The sequence below is a fragment of the Watersipora subatra genome, chromosome 7, assembly GCF_963576615.1.
Source record: "Watersipora subatra chromosome 7, tzWatSuba1.1, whole genome shotgun sequence".
NCBI lineage: Eukaryota > Metazoa > Bryozoa > Gymnolaemata > Cheilostomatida > Watersiporidae > Watersipora > Watersipora subatra.
In genome coordinates, this window is record NC_088714.1 from 34,331,974 (window position 1) to 34,346,309 (window position 14,336).

General features: G+C 35.6%; 2 protein-coding genes across 9 annotated transcripts in view; both read left to right on the plus strand.

Annotated features, from left to right (window-relative positions):
* Positions 1-30: 30 nt before the first annotated feature.
* On the plus strand, positions 31-10,943 carry LOC137399475 (ubiquitin-like FUBI-ribosomal protein eS30 fusion protein). Its single transcript, XM_068085607.1, has 4 exons — positions 31-132; positions 1,988-2,220; positions 2,336-2,391; positions 10,640-10,943. The coding sequence occupies exons 2-4, from the start codon at positions 2,001-2,003 to the stop codon at positions 10,766-10,768; spliced, it is 405 nt and encodes a 134-aa protein (XP_067941708.1). The 5' UTR covers positions 31-132; positions 1,988-2,000; the 3' UTR covers positions 10,769-10,943.
* A 1,086-nt stretch (positions 10,944-12,029) lies between these two features.
* Positions 12,030-14,336, plus strand: part of LOC137400011 (MAP/microtubule affinity-regulating kinase 3-like) — a 61,107-nt gene continuing 58,800 nt past the window's right edge. For all 8 annotated transcript variants that reach the window (XM_068086301.1, XM_068086304.1, XM_068086306.1 and 5 more), the window contains exon 1: positions 12,030-12,117. The gene's annotated coding sequence lies outside the window, so the exon portion shown is untranslated. The remainder of the gene's footprint in view (positions 12,118-14,336) is intronic.

The following is a 14,336-nucleotide window of genomic DNA, read 5'->3' on the forward strand; positions in this document are numbered from 1 at the left end:
GTATATGGAAACCATTATCTACCTCTATGGGTAGAACAGCGCCCCCGCTCGAACTAGTACCGCTTCTGCTCAATCGCGCATGCCTAGAATCAAACCATTTTCCGGTCCTTTGGTTGCGCCATATTAAGCAAGGTAAGTGCGCCTGTTGCTTAGAATGCGTGATTTTAATTAAAATATTATTAATATTGTTATCTGACTTTGTAATATTTCATGTTTAGCATAAAATTATCAAAATACGTATTTGGGAGTAGGTATGCCGATCAACTTTACTTTCAAACAAGATTTATTTCCCAGTTGAGAATTTCACCATCGGGTGCTACATTTCCTCTTTGCCATGCTTTTACGTAATGTGTAGATCGATGTAGTTTAGTTCATACTCATAACTCGTATTTTAAGCTGCATCCTTTATAAACTTTTTTTTATCTTGTTTGGCCCGAGAGCGAAGCTAAATAATTGAATTGAATGCTCTGTACTTTCATTTACAACAAAGGTTTTTTAGAGTAGAGCAGTTCCAGAATGTCAATTCCTATTTCTACTTGATTATTGAGTTGAGTAATAATCTCGAATGGGAGGAACATATAAATAACGTTTCTTCCAAAGCTTCCATACTTCTTTGAATGCTTGAAAAATTTATAAGATGCAGTCACCAAAACTTGAAAAGCGGCGTACGAGACCCTTGTTCAACCAATTCTTGAATATGGGTGTCAGAACAGGGATCTTTTTTTGAACAATAACATGAAAATATTTTAAAACTTTAAAATAGAGCTTTTTGTTAGAAATATACAGTTAGTTATACTAAGCTGCGAGCTGACACAAATTTTTCTTCAATGTCAAAGAAAAGACAAGATAAAACACAGGTGTCCTTTAGAGGGATATTACTCGGGCCGAATCGTAGGCTACACACACAAAAACAGCAAAGGTCCATGTAGTTGTGAGCAAAAACAAAAGTATCCATCCAAATATCTCACCAATCCGATGAGCAGCACGCAAAAACTAAGCCAATCGACAGGACCACCCATCATGTCAAAATACTCCAAATTTCAAGTCGTGTCTTGTATAACTCACCCTATGGTTTCTCAAGCATTGTCCCTATCAATCGAGACTGTCCGATTGCTGTTTTCGATATGGTCGCTGCTCGCCTAGCGTCCTGCTTCAACACCTCAGTAAATATTGGGGAAAAGTTCGGGAGCATTCAGCGATGCTCCGATAGTTACTGAGGTGTTGAAGCAGGACGCTAGGCTAGCAGCGACTATTTAGAAAACAGCAATCGGACAATCTTAAATTAACAGGGACTTAAAGACAAGTTTTTAGTTTTTGTCCATAACTATGTGGACCTTTGTTGTTTTTGTGTGTGTGTAGCCTACTGCTCAGATTGGCAATATCCCACTAAAGGACACCTGTGAGATAAAAGGATAAATCTCTTTGTTAAGTTGAAAGCAGGCAATGTCATAAAAGATTCATTTAATAGTTTTAAAAAACACTCGCACGATTCAAGGCAAACAAAGGGCTTGTTTATGCCAGCTATTTAAACCACTGCATTATTCAACTCTTTTTGGCCAAGAACACCAGAGACATATGCGCCAAACCAAGTATAGTTGTAGATGAGTGAGGTATTTGCAGATGTATTTTATATATTTCCTGCATTGTCTTTTTTTTAATATAAACTGCAAAATATTACAAATACTAATTAATATTTAATTACCATGATGGACAAAAAAAATATATATGTATAGTTATGTAGTACATGTTAAAACAATGTTTCAAAAAATAGTTAAGACCACTAACAAAAGTGAAATTCATAAGTGCAAAATTTTTGCAAAGAGTTCCCACGCTGCTGCTTCATTTTAAGGATTTAAATGGGAAAATTTCTGATCTGATTTAGGTATTGCAGCATTTAAATTTTTATTACGCTTCATAGGTGCCATCTCTTTTCCAAATATATGTATTTGATGACTTTCAAATATGGCTTCAATTTTATGATACCTAGGTCCAGTGCCATCATGCAGTTGTTTGTCAAAGGATTAGAAACCTCTGTGTTGGATGTGGAGGAGACGGATAGAGTCATCGATGTCAAAGAAAAGTTGTCAAATTCGGAAGGCATTCCATGCGAAGACCAGGTACTTACTTTTGCTGGTAGACCGCTCGACAATGAAGAGACCCTAGCATCTTATGGAATTGCGTCTCTTTCTACAATTTCCGTTGATGTTCGAATGCTTGGAGGTAAGCAACACAATCATTTGTGATAAGATATTGTCATATTAGATCTTTCATAATGTATTCTTGAAACAGACAGTGTAACTATTTTATTATTGATTCAAATTTTGATATCATTTAGGTAAAGTGCATGGGTCACTTGCTCGTGCTGGTAAAGTGAAAGGCCAAACCCCTAAGGTGAGAACTTTTATAAGATGCAGCGTTACCTCCATTAGACTAAATACATGTATAAGCGAAATGAATGTCTCAGTAACCACCGTAATCTGTAACCACATTTTTGCTAGCTGATACTTACCATTACAATAGTCTTACTGGTGGAACCATACCAAATATGTAAAAAATCATACATTTTTATAAAAAGCAAATAGTAGTGTAAGTTTGTCTGAACGATGAGTTTTAATCATTAAAAAATGATTTGAAATGTGTTTAAAATCTCAAATATAATATCTGCAGAGTCTGAATTGCTAATCATCTCTATAAAACTAATTGCTGGTCCAAATAATTTTCTTTTTTTTTCAGTTGCAGTTAGGACTTAGGAACAGTAAGATTATATACATTCATATTTTTTCTGAAACATGGTTAGTTTCTGATTGGTTTAAACTGACCATAAATCGGTCTAAATTCACAGCTTGTGAAATTATAATCCTTTGAATCTTTCTTTGACCAAGTAGTGCTAAGCTACAGTTTGTAGAATCATATTTTTCTGCCATCACAACGGGCTTGTATTAGAATAATATATTTGTGTTTTATAAATAATTGCTGGCATTATTAGCAATGAACAAAATCACATTCTCATGGGCAAGCTGTCAATATGTTTTGTATTCAAACTATCCAAGTGTTCGGGTAATAAAAGTCTGCACAAAAAAATCATTTTTGTTTAGCATAACAACAGTTACCATTCTAATTTTCAAACTACATATCAGGAGAACAGTGTTTTGTGCAGTTCAAATGATTTAAAAAAACATCTGTGAAGGTTTTTAAACTTTGTCAAACAACTGTAACTCTCAAACTTCATTTCATGAGGAGAATGTATTCCGCGGTTTAAATAAATTAGGAGAAAAAATAAAACAGCTGTGAAGGTTGTTAAACTTTTTCAAACAATTGTAGCTTACAAGCCAGTTATGATGGCAGAGAAATATGAATCTACAAAACTAGCTTAGCACTACTGGGTTGGGTGAAAGAAAGATGGCAAGGTGTATAATTTCACAAGCTACAAATGAAAAACGATTTATGGTCAGTTTAAACCATAACAGTCATGTACAACTTTTATCCTATTTTCTAGGCAAATCGGACGTGCTGATTCCGATTTTGTCCTCAAAGTAGAGCTTTGTCCGCTAACTTTCAAAGTCATGAAGGCTTTTTTAAAGCGGTTTAATATCTGTCTCGGAAACAACAATCAGCACAACAAACAACTTCGGACTATTAGCCTTTTTTCTGACGATTTGAGCCATGCGGCTTATATTGTGCGGCTTTTTGTTTCACCGCTAGGTTGCATTAATCAGAAGCTCCGGTTAGTGCGCTTCTAGCGGTGAAAGAAAATACGAAACAATGCCTAATGGTACTGTTCCATTAGGTTGAAAAGTCTTGGTTAATACAAAACAGTGCCGTTTCGCACTGTTCCGTTTTAAACAGCAAAGTTGCTGCTGCGTTACAAAGCACCGTCCTGAGTTCTGCAGCCTATACAAAGGTGCGGCTTATGTATTGTTTTATTATTGGTTTTGGAAAATAAAGCAGGCGCGGCTTATATAGGGGTGCGGTTTATAGTCCGAAAAGTACGGTACATAAAACTATGTAACAATCTAGCATATGTAAAACTTAATACAGTAATAATTAGGGCATAGATGTTTTCATTATTACTGTACCTTGGAGGCACATGCTTGAACCGAAATGTAGTATTGGTAAGTGCAATATGGAGGTGGCGGAGTTAGTGATAGTAGTAGGTAGTATAATTCAATCTGATTGATACCAAGTTATTTCATGTTAATTCCTACCATTTTCTAAGAATTTTTCTGTTTATATGTTGGAAATCACCTATGTCTAGGTAAATATTCACTCATATTTTACATCAGTTATCAATATATAGGTATGTACTAGAATGTGATTAATTGCATTCCCATACCTCGAATGGGTTCGGAGTTGCTTCCACTTTCGATCATAGAAAAGTTAAACTTCAAATGTACTCAATGTTTTTTCACATCGCTAAATTTATGCGAAGACTTTGGCTGTGAGAGCACCGTTTGGTGTCATAGAAATGCTCTCTTCTGATCGAACCCAATCAATAATACTCGGCTAATCTCTCCCTCTTTTTTACCTCTGGTTGAGGTAAAAAAAACTAGCACGGCGATGAGACATTCTGACCTAGTGCCAATAGTTGAGTATGTATGAATTAAAAAGTGACAATGACCTGATAGGGCTTCTACATGTACTTGTTTTCAGATTAAAGGGTCGCTTGTGTCCCTACAACAAGTTTTGTTTTGAGGGATACATCGCGAATCATGGAGGGATCTATACAGTGCATCCTTGAGCTACAGTGTCACAGTTACATGATTTCTTTCGCTTTACGAAATGGATCGCGATGGTTTTTCATCTTTGCAATATTAATTCAACAAAAAATCCGCTCGAAATTCAAATTGGCAGTCGGTGTGCTTATTACATTGAAATAACAAATGTACTGTTTGCCAAACTCTTTCTCTGAAACAGTTTGGCAAACAGTACATTGGCGCCTGAAAGAGATACGGTGACTCATTTCTCTCAGTTTAGCATTCGTGTAAAAAAAAGTAATATTTTCCTTTTAAAATCAGTAGCAAGTTGGAGTTGCGATCCTTTCGAACAGAAGGTCAGAGGTCAGACAACTTGCCCTAGCCTGCTAACATAAATCCACTTCATTACTTAGTAAAGTTTAATTTTCAGCAAAATTCACATTACAGTTATTTGGTATGAAAAGGTTCACCATGTCTTACTCTGTTGTGTTTTAGATGGAAAATATATGGAAATGTTGTTACAAGCTCCTAAAAGCTCACAAATGAACAGCTAACGCAGCCATCACAAAAACGCTGAGTTTGGAATCTCTTTATTTCGATGACGTTCTCAAACATTTTGGTTATCGTTTTGACACGTGATGTTATCACTTGAATTTGAAGGGTCAATGTAAAACGTTTCATAGCCTTAGTTTATGACAAACACTTAGGGTTCTACCGAAAAGCCCGTAGCAAATATAGATGCTCGCTACTTTACAGTTTCATTTCAGCCAGGTTTAATCATCCAGTCGTAATCCGGTAAATGTGACTCATACTTCCTGCCAAACAGCGCGAATAATTTCCACAGCATTTTTCGACTATCGCAGGTGACCAACAGGCTCGTCATGTTTATTAGAGGATGATATGCACTCCTTCGAGTTAGGTTAAAAAAATGACTTTTCTTGGTAGGTTTTGAGATATCATTGCTCAAAGTGACAGCAATACAATGATAAAGAGATAGGCGCGTAAGGACAATAGACATGGTTTTATTGAATGCGTGAAGTATATTTGTGAAAATATTTTGACGAATGTGGTTGCATCAAAGTGTTAACAGAAGCCATGGTGTTCATCTACGTCCCATTTGAGCCGTTTTGAAAAGAGATTCCAATCTACGGCGCTTTCATGATGGTGGCGATTAACTGTTCGTTTTTGAGCTTTTAAGAGCTTGTAATCACATTTCCACATATTTTGCACCTACAACACAGCAGAGTAAGGCATGGTGAAACTTTTGATACCAAATAACTGTAAAGCGAATTTTGTTGCGAGTCAACCATTGAATTTGATTCTCAAGTGTCCAGCAACATGAGTAGCATAGTTACGTTTTCTGTCTCCCCCTGTTATACCTACTACATGTACCAGCTCAAGTCGCTTCACTCTGTTATACCTACTATATGTACCAGCTTAAGTCGCGTCACTGTTATACATACTATATGTACCAGCTCAAGTCGCGTCACTCTGTTATACTTACTACATGTACTAGCTCAAGTCGCGTCACTCTGTTATACCTACTACATGTACCAGCTAACTTGCGTCACTCTTTTGTACCCACTATATGTATCAGCTCAAATCGTGTCACTGTGGTACCCACTACATGTACCAGCTCAAATCGTGTCACTCTGAAGATACAGCAATAAAATTCCATTTTTCCTTTCGTTTGCCATTTAATGGTCAAGTATGCGAGCAGCCGCTTTTTAGAACAGCATCGCTCAGACTCTTTTGTCGAATAAGTTGAACAAGGTTTTAATGAGGCCGGCTGAAAGTTATGGTGAAAATGAAGCCGGAAACCAATACATAACAAAATTTTAGAGATGAGAAGTTGAAGTTTAGTGTTATTGTTAAAATACATGATCAAACTTAGCTCTAAGTGTGTTTAGTAAGCTAAATCCATCTAAGTTAAATTCAAAATTTAGGTTATACGTCTGTCTCGATGGTGAGAACTCTCTACGGTACATATTGCTGCTACTGCACATACATTTTAATGCGACAATCTATTACTAACTTTAATTTGTAAAGTACTGGGATAAAATTTTGATGATTTTTACCAGGGAATGTTTGCATTTTATAATTACTACTGGTTTCTTTACCCCTCTATAAGACATTTTCGCTTCATGATGTCAATCCCGGAACGAATTTAAATAGTAAGGCGAGGGCGCACTTTATTGTGCAACTCCGAATCGTTAAAATGGTGAGGTGCGAGTTCTCTGGCAGTGGGCAACTCTAAACCCATTCGGAGCATGAAAACACAGTAATTGTATGTTGAGATTTTATTGAAATAGCAGATTTCAACTCGTGTGTATCGCAGTGCAGTCGTTTCATTAGTGCAGTCGTTTGTCATGAGCAAAAACGCCTTTCAATGTTACTGTCGTAGCTTAGGAACGTTTCTTATACAAATTAACTAAATACAAATTAATTGTATGAATTAATCCTAGTCCCCCATTCTCTGAAAAAACACCAACAACAGATTATTACAATGAAATTTTTTTTGCCGTGTCTTTTATTTGCTGCATACATAATTTAAATGGTTTTAGTTTACTAAGCATACATTGAAAAAAAAAGTTTTAATCTAATTCTTATTTTTAATTTTCTGTTTTTGTCTATTTCTATCGGTCAGTCTTATTAAAACTCTCAAACTGATATGATGAGAATACCTGAACAATGCTGCTCCCGAAAGTGTCTTCTCGTATATATATGGCCACTTTGTGCATGCATCGGGAACTGTCTCGTATGCTCAACCTCAAATTTGCATCGTATCACAAGGCAGAAATGGAAAATTTGTTCGTAACTCAACTTTCTCATATGTTGTATTTGTATGTCGAGGTATGACTCTATGAGATTCGGTGGTTCATTCATTAAAACTTGTTGTTTTGGTTTGATGTTCATGACCCATAGGAAACCCTTTCTGCAATACCCTAGGACACTTATGTATTCGCGTCATCTAATTTTCGCGGAGTCATCCTCTCGCGAAAATTTGAACTGCATAACTAGAAACCTTTGTGTGTGGTTGGGCTCATTGGGCAATTTCTGCTAAACTCATTATAGCTAATACGCCGACTGAGCAGGTGGCAAAGCAAATTGAGATAACAAGTTCTTTTGGAAAAGCAGGCCTGTATTCCCTGGTTGCAAATTGGGGCGGCTAATGTTAGACGACTAGTTATGAGCATCTGGGGGTTTGGAGGGGCAGTTTCAGCCCCCTCAACAGGTTTCTTTCATGTAGGGCCTCAACCGGGCATCTCACGTAATGTTTTAAAATATTTTATCGGAAAGTATAAACATTTTTTTTATTATTTGAGATTTGTTTGTTTTAGGTGATTTGATTGCCAGGACGTTTTCAGATTAAAATAGGCTAAACTTGACCGCGGTTGAAACGCTCAGAAAAAAAGACTTCTTTTTAGCGTTTCAACAAAGATCAATTTTGCTGATTTTATTTTAAGTTCATCCAAAGGTTTTTACTCTTTCGTTGGGCCATTGCCAAACGGATGTTTGGTAAAACTTGACCTTTTGCAAACTTTTATAAAAGCCGTTAACAAAAATATTTTGCCTATCATGATGGTAATGACGCCCAAGAACTATTAAAAGCTAACGTTTATCTCTATGACTTGGAATAAAGTGATATTCTACAGCGATAAAAACCGTTCCCGTAGCCGTTGGGCAAATAACTGTTCGAGTTAATGATGTTGAGGTCGAGTTATCTAAAGCAGTGTATCATTGCATGGGAACGGACCAAACAAATCCGTTCGAGGTAACCAAGTGTTTGTGATAAAATTTTACATTTTATCCGAGGGCGAGTTCTTCGAATTTGACTATACTTAGCCGCCAAAAATTCCTAAAAAGTTGGGTTGGCTCAGCCGCCCCAGGGAACACGGGCCTGTGGAAAAGCCAAGACCAATGAGCAATATGATGATATTGGTTTAGTCACTGAATTTGTAACTGATGAGGATGAAAGTCTGGTAGGGAAAGTCATAAAATTATATAATAATTATTGTAGCGATGACTTTTATTACCAACAAAAAACAATAATAACCTTGAGCCATGGCCACCGCGTGCTATAAATACCTGAGATCTAATATTGGTGCCACATCAGTCACGGCAGCAAGGACCTAGACGTCATTGATAGTCCAAGAAACAAATAGCAGCAAGCGATCAAGTTGCATTGTTGATCTCGCCCACACATTTCTACCCGCGGTTCACAAATACAAACTAGTCCCAAATTGAAAATTTTTTTTACTAGTGAACTGGACCTGAGGAATCTACAGTCAAACATGGATAACTCGAACTTCACGGGACCGAGCAAAAGTGTTCGAATTATCAGAGCGTTCAAGTTATCAGAGCACTGTCACAAGTCCATGTATTTACTTATTTATTAGTAGATACATGTACATATACAAACTATAATATAAATCAAAAGCACAAATGGCTTGTTTCAAATTAAATGCTTCTAATGTAAAGTTTAAAACGTTTTTATCAAAAAGTATAGAGATTTTTCTATCACTTGAGATTGGTTTGCTGTTTGAGGTGACGTTATTGCCAGGATGTTTTTTAGATTGACATTGGCATAACTTGATCGTTGTTGAAATTATAAATCAAAAGCACAAATGGCTTGTTTCAAATTAAATGCTTCTAATGTAAAGTTTAAAATGTTTTTATCAAAAAGTATAGAGATTTTTTATCACTTGAGATTGGTTTGTTGTTTGAGGTGATGTTATTGCCAGGACGTTTTTTAGATTGACATTGGCAAAACTTGATTGTTGTTGAAATGCTCAAAAGAAAAGACATCTTTTTCTTCTGAGCGTTTTACCCACGATCAATTTTGCCGATTTTTCTTGAAGTTTATGCAAAGATTACCTCACTTTACCTTGCTTCCGAAGGGCAATCGCTAATATAATATCGCTAATATAAGCGGATGTTTGGTATATATCAAATTTCACCAAACCTTTAGAAAAGTTGTTGACAAAATATTTTGCCGATGATGGTAATAACGACGCTTATGAATTACGAAAAGTTGATGTTTACCTCTATGACTTGGAATAAAGTGATTTTCTAAAGCGATAACAACCATTTCAGTAGCCGTTTAGAAAAAAAAACAGTTCAAGTTAACAGTGTTGAGTTCGAGTTATCTATAGCAATTTATCATTACGTGGGAACGGGCCAAAGAAACCGTTCGAATTAACCATGTGTTCGAGCTATCCGTGGGCGAGTTATGTTTCACTGTATTTATGTTTTTTCTACTGCATTTATTTTTACATCACTATATTTTCGCACTCATCAGATCCGCGAAATTAAGTTGCAGCGAAATTTCACTCTGTATGCTACTCAGGAAACCAAATACTAGCGAAATATAAGTGTCCTAGGGTAGTTGTTCACTTGATGGTAGTTAATGCATTGTTGATTTTCATCAAAACTTATTATTAGAGTTTCTAGATTACTATTCAAACAAGACGAAGCCTGTAGCTAAGTTTATTTGTTTGAGCTAGCTTACCTAAGTTCAACTACACTCGCGAATGGGAATTGTGCTGCAAATTTAAATGTCGGGTAAAGTCATTTGTAACAGCAAAAGTTAATTTGTATTATTATTCGTTAAATTGTCAAGATGTGACAAGTTTTTAAAGCTTTTAGCAGCATTCGTGAACACGGTGATGTTATGATTAGCATTTTGGCCTCAGAATTTGCATTCACAATGTAATTGTAGGAAAATCATTAGCTTAAATATGAAGTTAGATTTTCTATTGTTACAAAAAATGAATACAAAGTTGTTGGTTTGTTAAAACTACACTTTTCAGAGCTTCCAATAAATGGAATGGTAGGTCTGTACAAGTGCACAAGTGCACTGTTTGTTGTAAGTGGACACATCACAGATGTCTCGGCAATATTGTATTTCCAATCGCTTGCAATCTTTCTGCAATTAAATGTAGGTGGAAGCCCAAGAGAAGAAGAAAAAGAAGACGGGTCGTGCAAGGAGGAGAATGCAATATAACAAAAGATTTGTTAATGTCGTTGCAAGCTTTGGTCGACGAAGGGGACCAAACTCAAACGCTCAATAAAAGACGTGAACGACATTGTGATAGCAACATGGTTCTCCATTGTACCATATATTGCATTGTGTCACAGTATTATTATTAAAATCAATAATAAACACGTATACACAGGCTATCTTTGTGCAGATTGTGTGTAAGAATAATATTGCTTCACGTGTAATAAATATCTAGTTTCTTGTGATTGTGTGTGTTATGCTCTGTTATAAAATTGTTAGCTTTTCAATAGGGGCTTGGTCATATGTTGAACAAACTCTCTGCACCTCACATGCATTAGTAGCCTCATTGTAAGACGAATCAGGCGATGAATGATTATAGCAGTTTTTATAATTCTCACGATGTTATAATAGTATGAGGTTTCAAGTCTCCAATGGCTGGTAACATGTACAGTCGTTCTGTTCGCCACTTGCTGGCAAGAGTGTATCTCCAATTTTCTGGTGACGAATGCCAAATGTTTAAATTGGACAGATTCAGCATAAAAGTGCTAAAACATAGTTGAGCAGCACTTACCATTTATTCATTTTTAAACATACGAAAGGGGAAATGTTCAAGTTCACCAGCCAGCTCCCATCACGTTCTAACCGGTCACGCAATATATAATATGATGTTGGATGAGTGTATGAATACCATTTTGCTATGTCATAAAGCTGGTTTTCTACGAATACTTCAACCTGAATGCACTCAATGTACTAGATTAGATGCTGTACAAAAGCATGTTTCATGTACGCAAGCATCTTTCGTGTACGTACACACGTGCATGGTCATTTGTCAGGTTCGTTGTAGTATCAGGTATTTTTGTGTGATCGTTTGCTTATCGTTTTTATTGAGTCCAAATTGAGCCTGCATGTAGTGAAATCTTTCCAATTATAATTTGTATAGCGTTACATTTGGCCTATCACTTGAACAGTTTTTGGTGTCATGTTGAGATAGGTCATTCTTAGTCAGCTGCAACATTCATACGCTGTAGACCGTTACTACAGCGCTAGATTCATCTGCATGACAATTGCTCAAACCTACTAACAAAACAGTTTTACTTTAAAACAATAGTTTTTAAATAGGTAATGGTTTGTCTCTTGATTATTTGTTGGTGTGTTCTATACGTACTTGATTAACTTCGGAAAATATTAGACGATGTTGAGCATTTGAACCGAAGTTGCCTTTTCTTTGACTGCTAATCTATTGATAGCGAAACGCATTCCAACTAAACGAATCGTTAGCACACGTCTATGATACTAAATTGTCACTGACCCATATACTCGGCGATAGACCAATAAGTTGGCACCTACCTGCAAGAACAGAAGCATCGCCATCTTGAGAAAGTTTTAGTATTGTAATTTACTGAAATGATTGTTGTTATCGTAAGTAACTGTATCGTGACACGAATTGCTGCCAATATTCTGCTTTATTCGACTTACCACATATAGGGTGGTATTATGTTTTTTTTTGCTAAGATGTGAAAGTTGGTCAGTGCGACTGTATAGCTTTTTGGCTTTAGCTTTAAACATGTATCCGCATCTAAATTATCGATGAATAGTTGCCATAGATGCACAGCAGATAGGAAGCAATAATTACTAACAAGTTTGCAATATATTTACAACACGGAACTGTTATAGCAGGTTTCTATGGATGTCAAAGAATCTCTTTTAGTAAAATAAAATTGATTTGTCGAAATATTTAGATACATTGTGGCGTAATATATGTCAATTTGTCAGCGGTATGTTTGTCAGTTTCTTTTTATTCCCACTGAGCAATAGTAGCGGTTGCGTCTTACATTTTAGGTTTCATTATCTGGATTCTATCCTTGTAAGCCCTTATGTGGACACGAGTAGCTTGATTCTCTAAACGGCTTTCACAGATTCTTGTCATCTATTTTGTTACATCGCAAAATAGCCGATGCCTACGTGTGCCTTGGAGTATATTAAACTTCAAACATTCTCATACGTTATACATATAAACGTCTCTATAAATAGTTTTTGCTTAACATAGTTTTGTTATCCTTATACAAAGTTATATATATATATATTAATATATTATATATATTAATATATATATATATATATATTAACTAATCTCTCTAGGTAAATCAAGGTATGGCTGCTAACAATCGGTAAATACTGGTATAGAGTATTGCGTAATATGAACATAACACGTAAGTAATTTTACTGTAGATTAAAATGCTCACTTCTACTGCATTATATGATGTAACTTTTAATCGTGTGTTCTTGCCTTAGTAAATAACCACATCGCTCTTCTTGTTTCAGTTTTATAATGATTTAACAATATACTGCTAGTTGACTGATTTGATAATAGCACCAAATAGGACCATCAAATGCAAGCATTTTACCCTGTTCAATGCGGACTACCTACTTATGTTGGTGCGAACAGAGTTAGCAGAGCTACTTACAGAGCTATGCCCGCATCAGTAGTAATTTGAAATCAAATGTTTGAAACGTCTTATTTTTAGGTTAACATTTTATTTATTTGAGTTTTTATACGATTTCATTTGACCAGATTGAAATTTAATTTGAAAACCAGTAACGTAGAACTTGCATGTATTAATCAAATTATAAAAAAAATTGTTCCAGTGCATTTGTCTTAATGAGTAATTTACTGGATACAAAAGGAGTGTGAAAGTGGAAAACAGGGCAGGAATGCGTTTGTTATAAGACAATGCTTACATGTGGTTAACGCCCCTGTTCTCTTCATGATATTTTCAGGGAAGTCAATGCAGGGTTGAAAAATCTCAATTGTCAGATGGCCTAAAGTAACTGTAGACAACTCTAAACTTATCTGTTTGCTTGTCTTAGTTTCTCTAATGTTTTGTTTTATTCGATGATTTTTTTCATGAATTGTATTTATACTGACATTCACAGTTCAACTTGTAATCATTTCTACATATATAAATCATTAGCATATGGCTTGGATGCTACTAAATATTTGTCTCCTCGACATGCAATGTATTTTTCAATATATGACATCCAAAGTTTGCATATAAAAGTCCATATGTTGGTAAAAAATAAAAATAAAATGTAAAATTGCTAAAAGTATAAAAAGTAATTTAGTTGAGGTGTATTAGTATAAGTTAAAAGTATTCCATATTTTGTCATGCACTTTGCCACCACGTCCACTCGTGCATCGCCGAGTCTGAACTATTCTGTTACTACTCTAATCAGTTGAAATGCAAGCTGTGTTCACAGTACGAATTTACAAATGCTGCTAGGGATCGTTTTATAGCTCGCAGCTGAATTTCTGATATGAACCTCGAGCTGTTTTGTAATATTTAACTTGTTTTTAGACAATAAATTAACAAAGTTCACCTCCAGTCTATGTACATTAGTTTGTTTTTGATAAAAAAGACCTATAAATTGATAATCTGAAAATGGCTTTACCAATTGATGACCAGGCACAAATTTCAATTTATCAGATTTAAACACGATAAGAGGCATAGAAAATCGACAATTATAGATTTTATAACCGTTCCAATCAGTGTTTTTACCATTCTAACAAAATGCAGTAAAGTGATCGTTTAATCACTGTTTGTATTAGTTGTACAACCTGCTCTCACCGTTCATCTTAA

Coding starts and splice junctions, on each gene's coding strand:
- LOC137399475 (XM_068085607.1), top strand. CDS start 2,001: ATGCAGTTGTTTGTCAAAGGATTAGAAACCTCTGTGTTGGATGTGGAG. Junction 2,221..2,335: donor TGATGTTCGAATGCTTGGAG/GTAAGCAACACA, acceptor GATATCATTTAG/GTAAAGTGCATGGGTCACTT. Junction 2,392..10,639: donor TGAAAGGCCAAACCCCTAAG/GTGAGAACTTTT, acceptor AATTAAATGTAG/GTGGAAGCCCAAGAGAAGAA.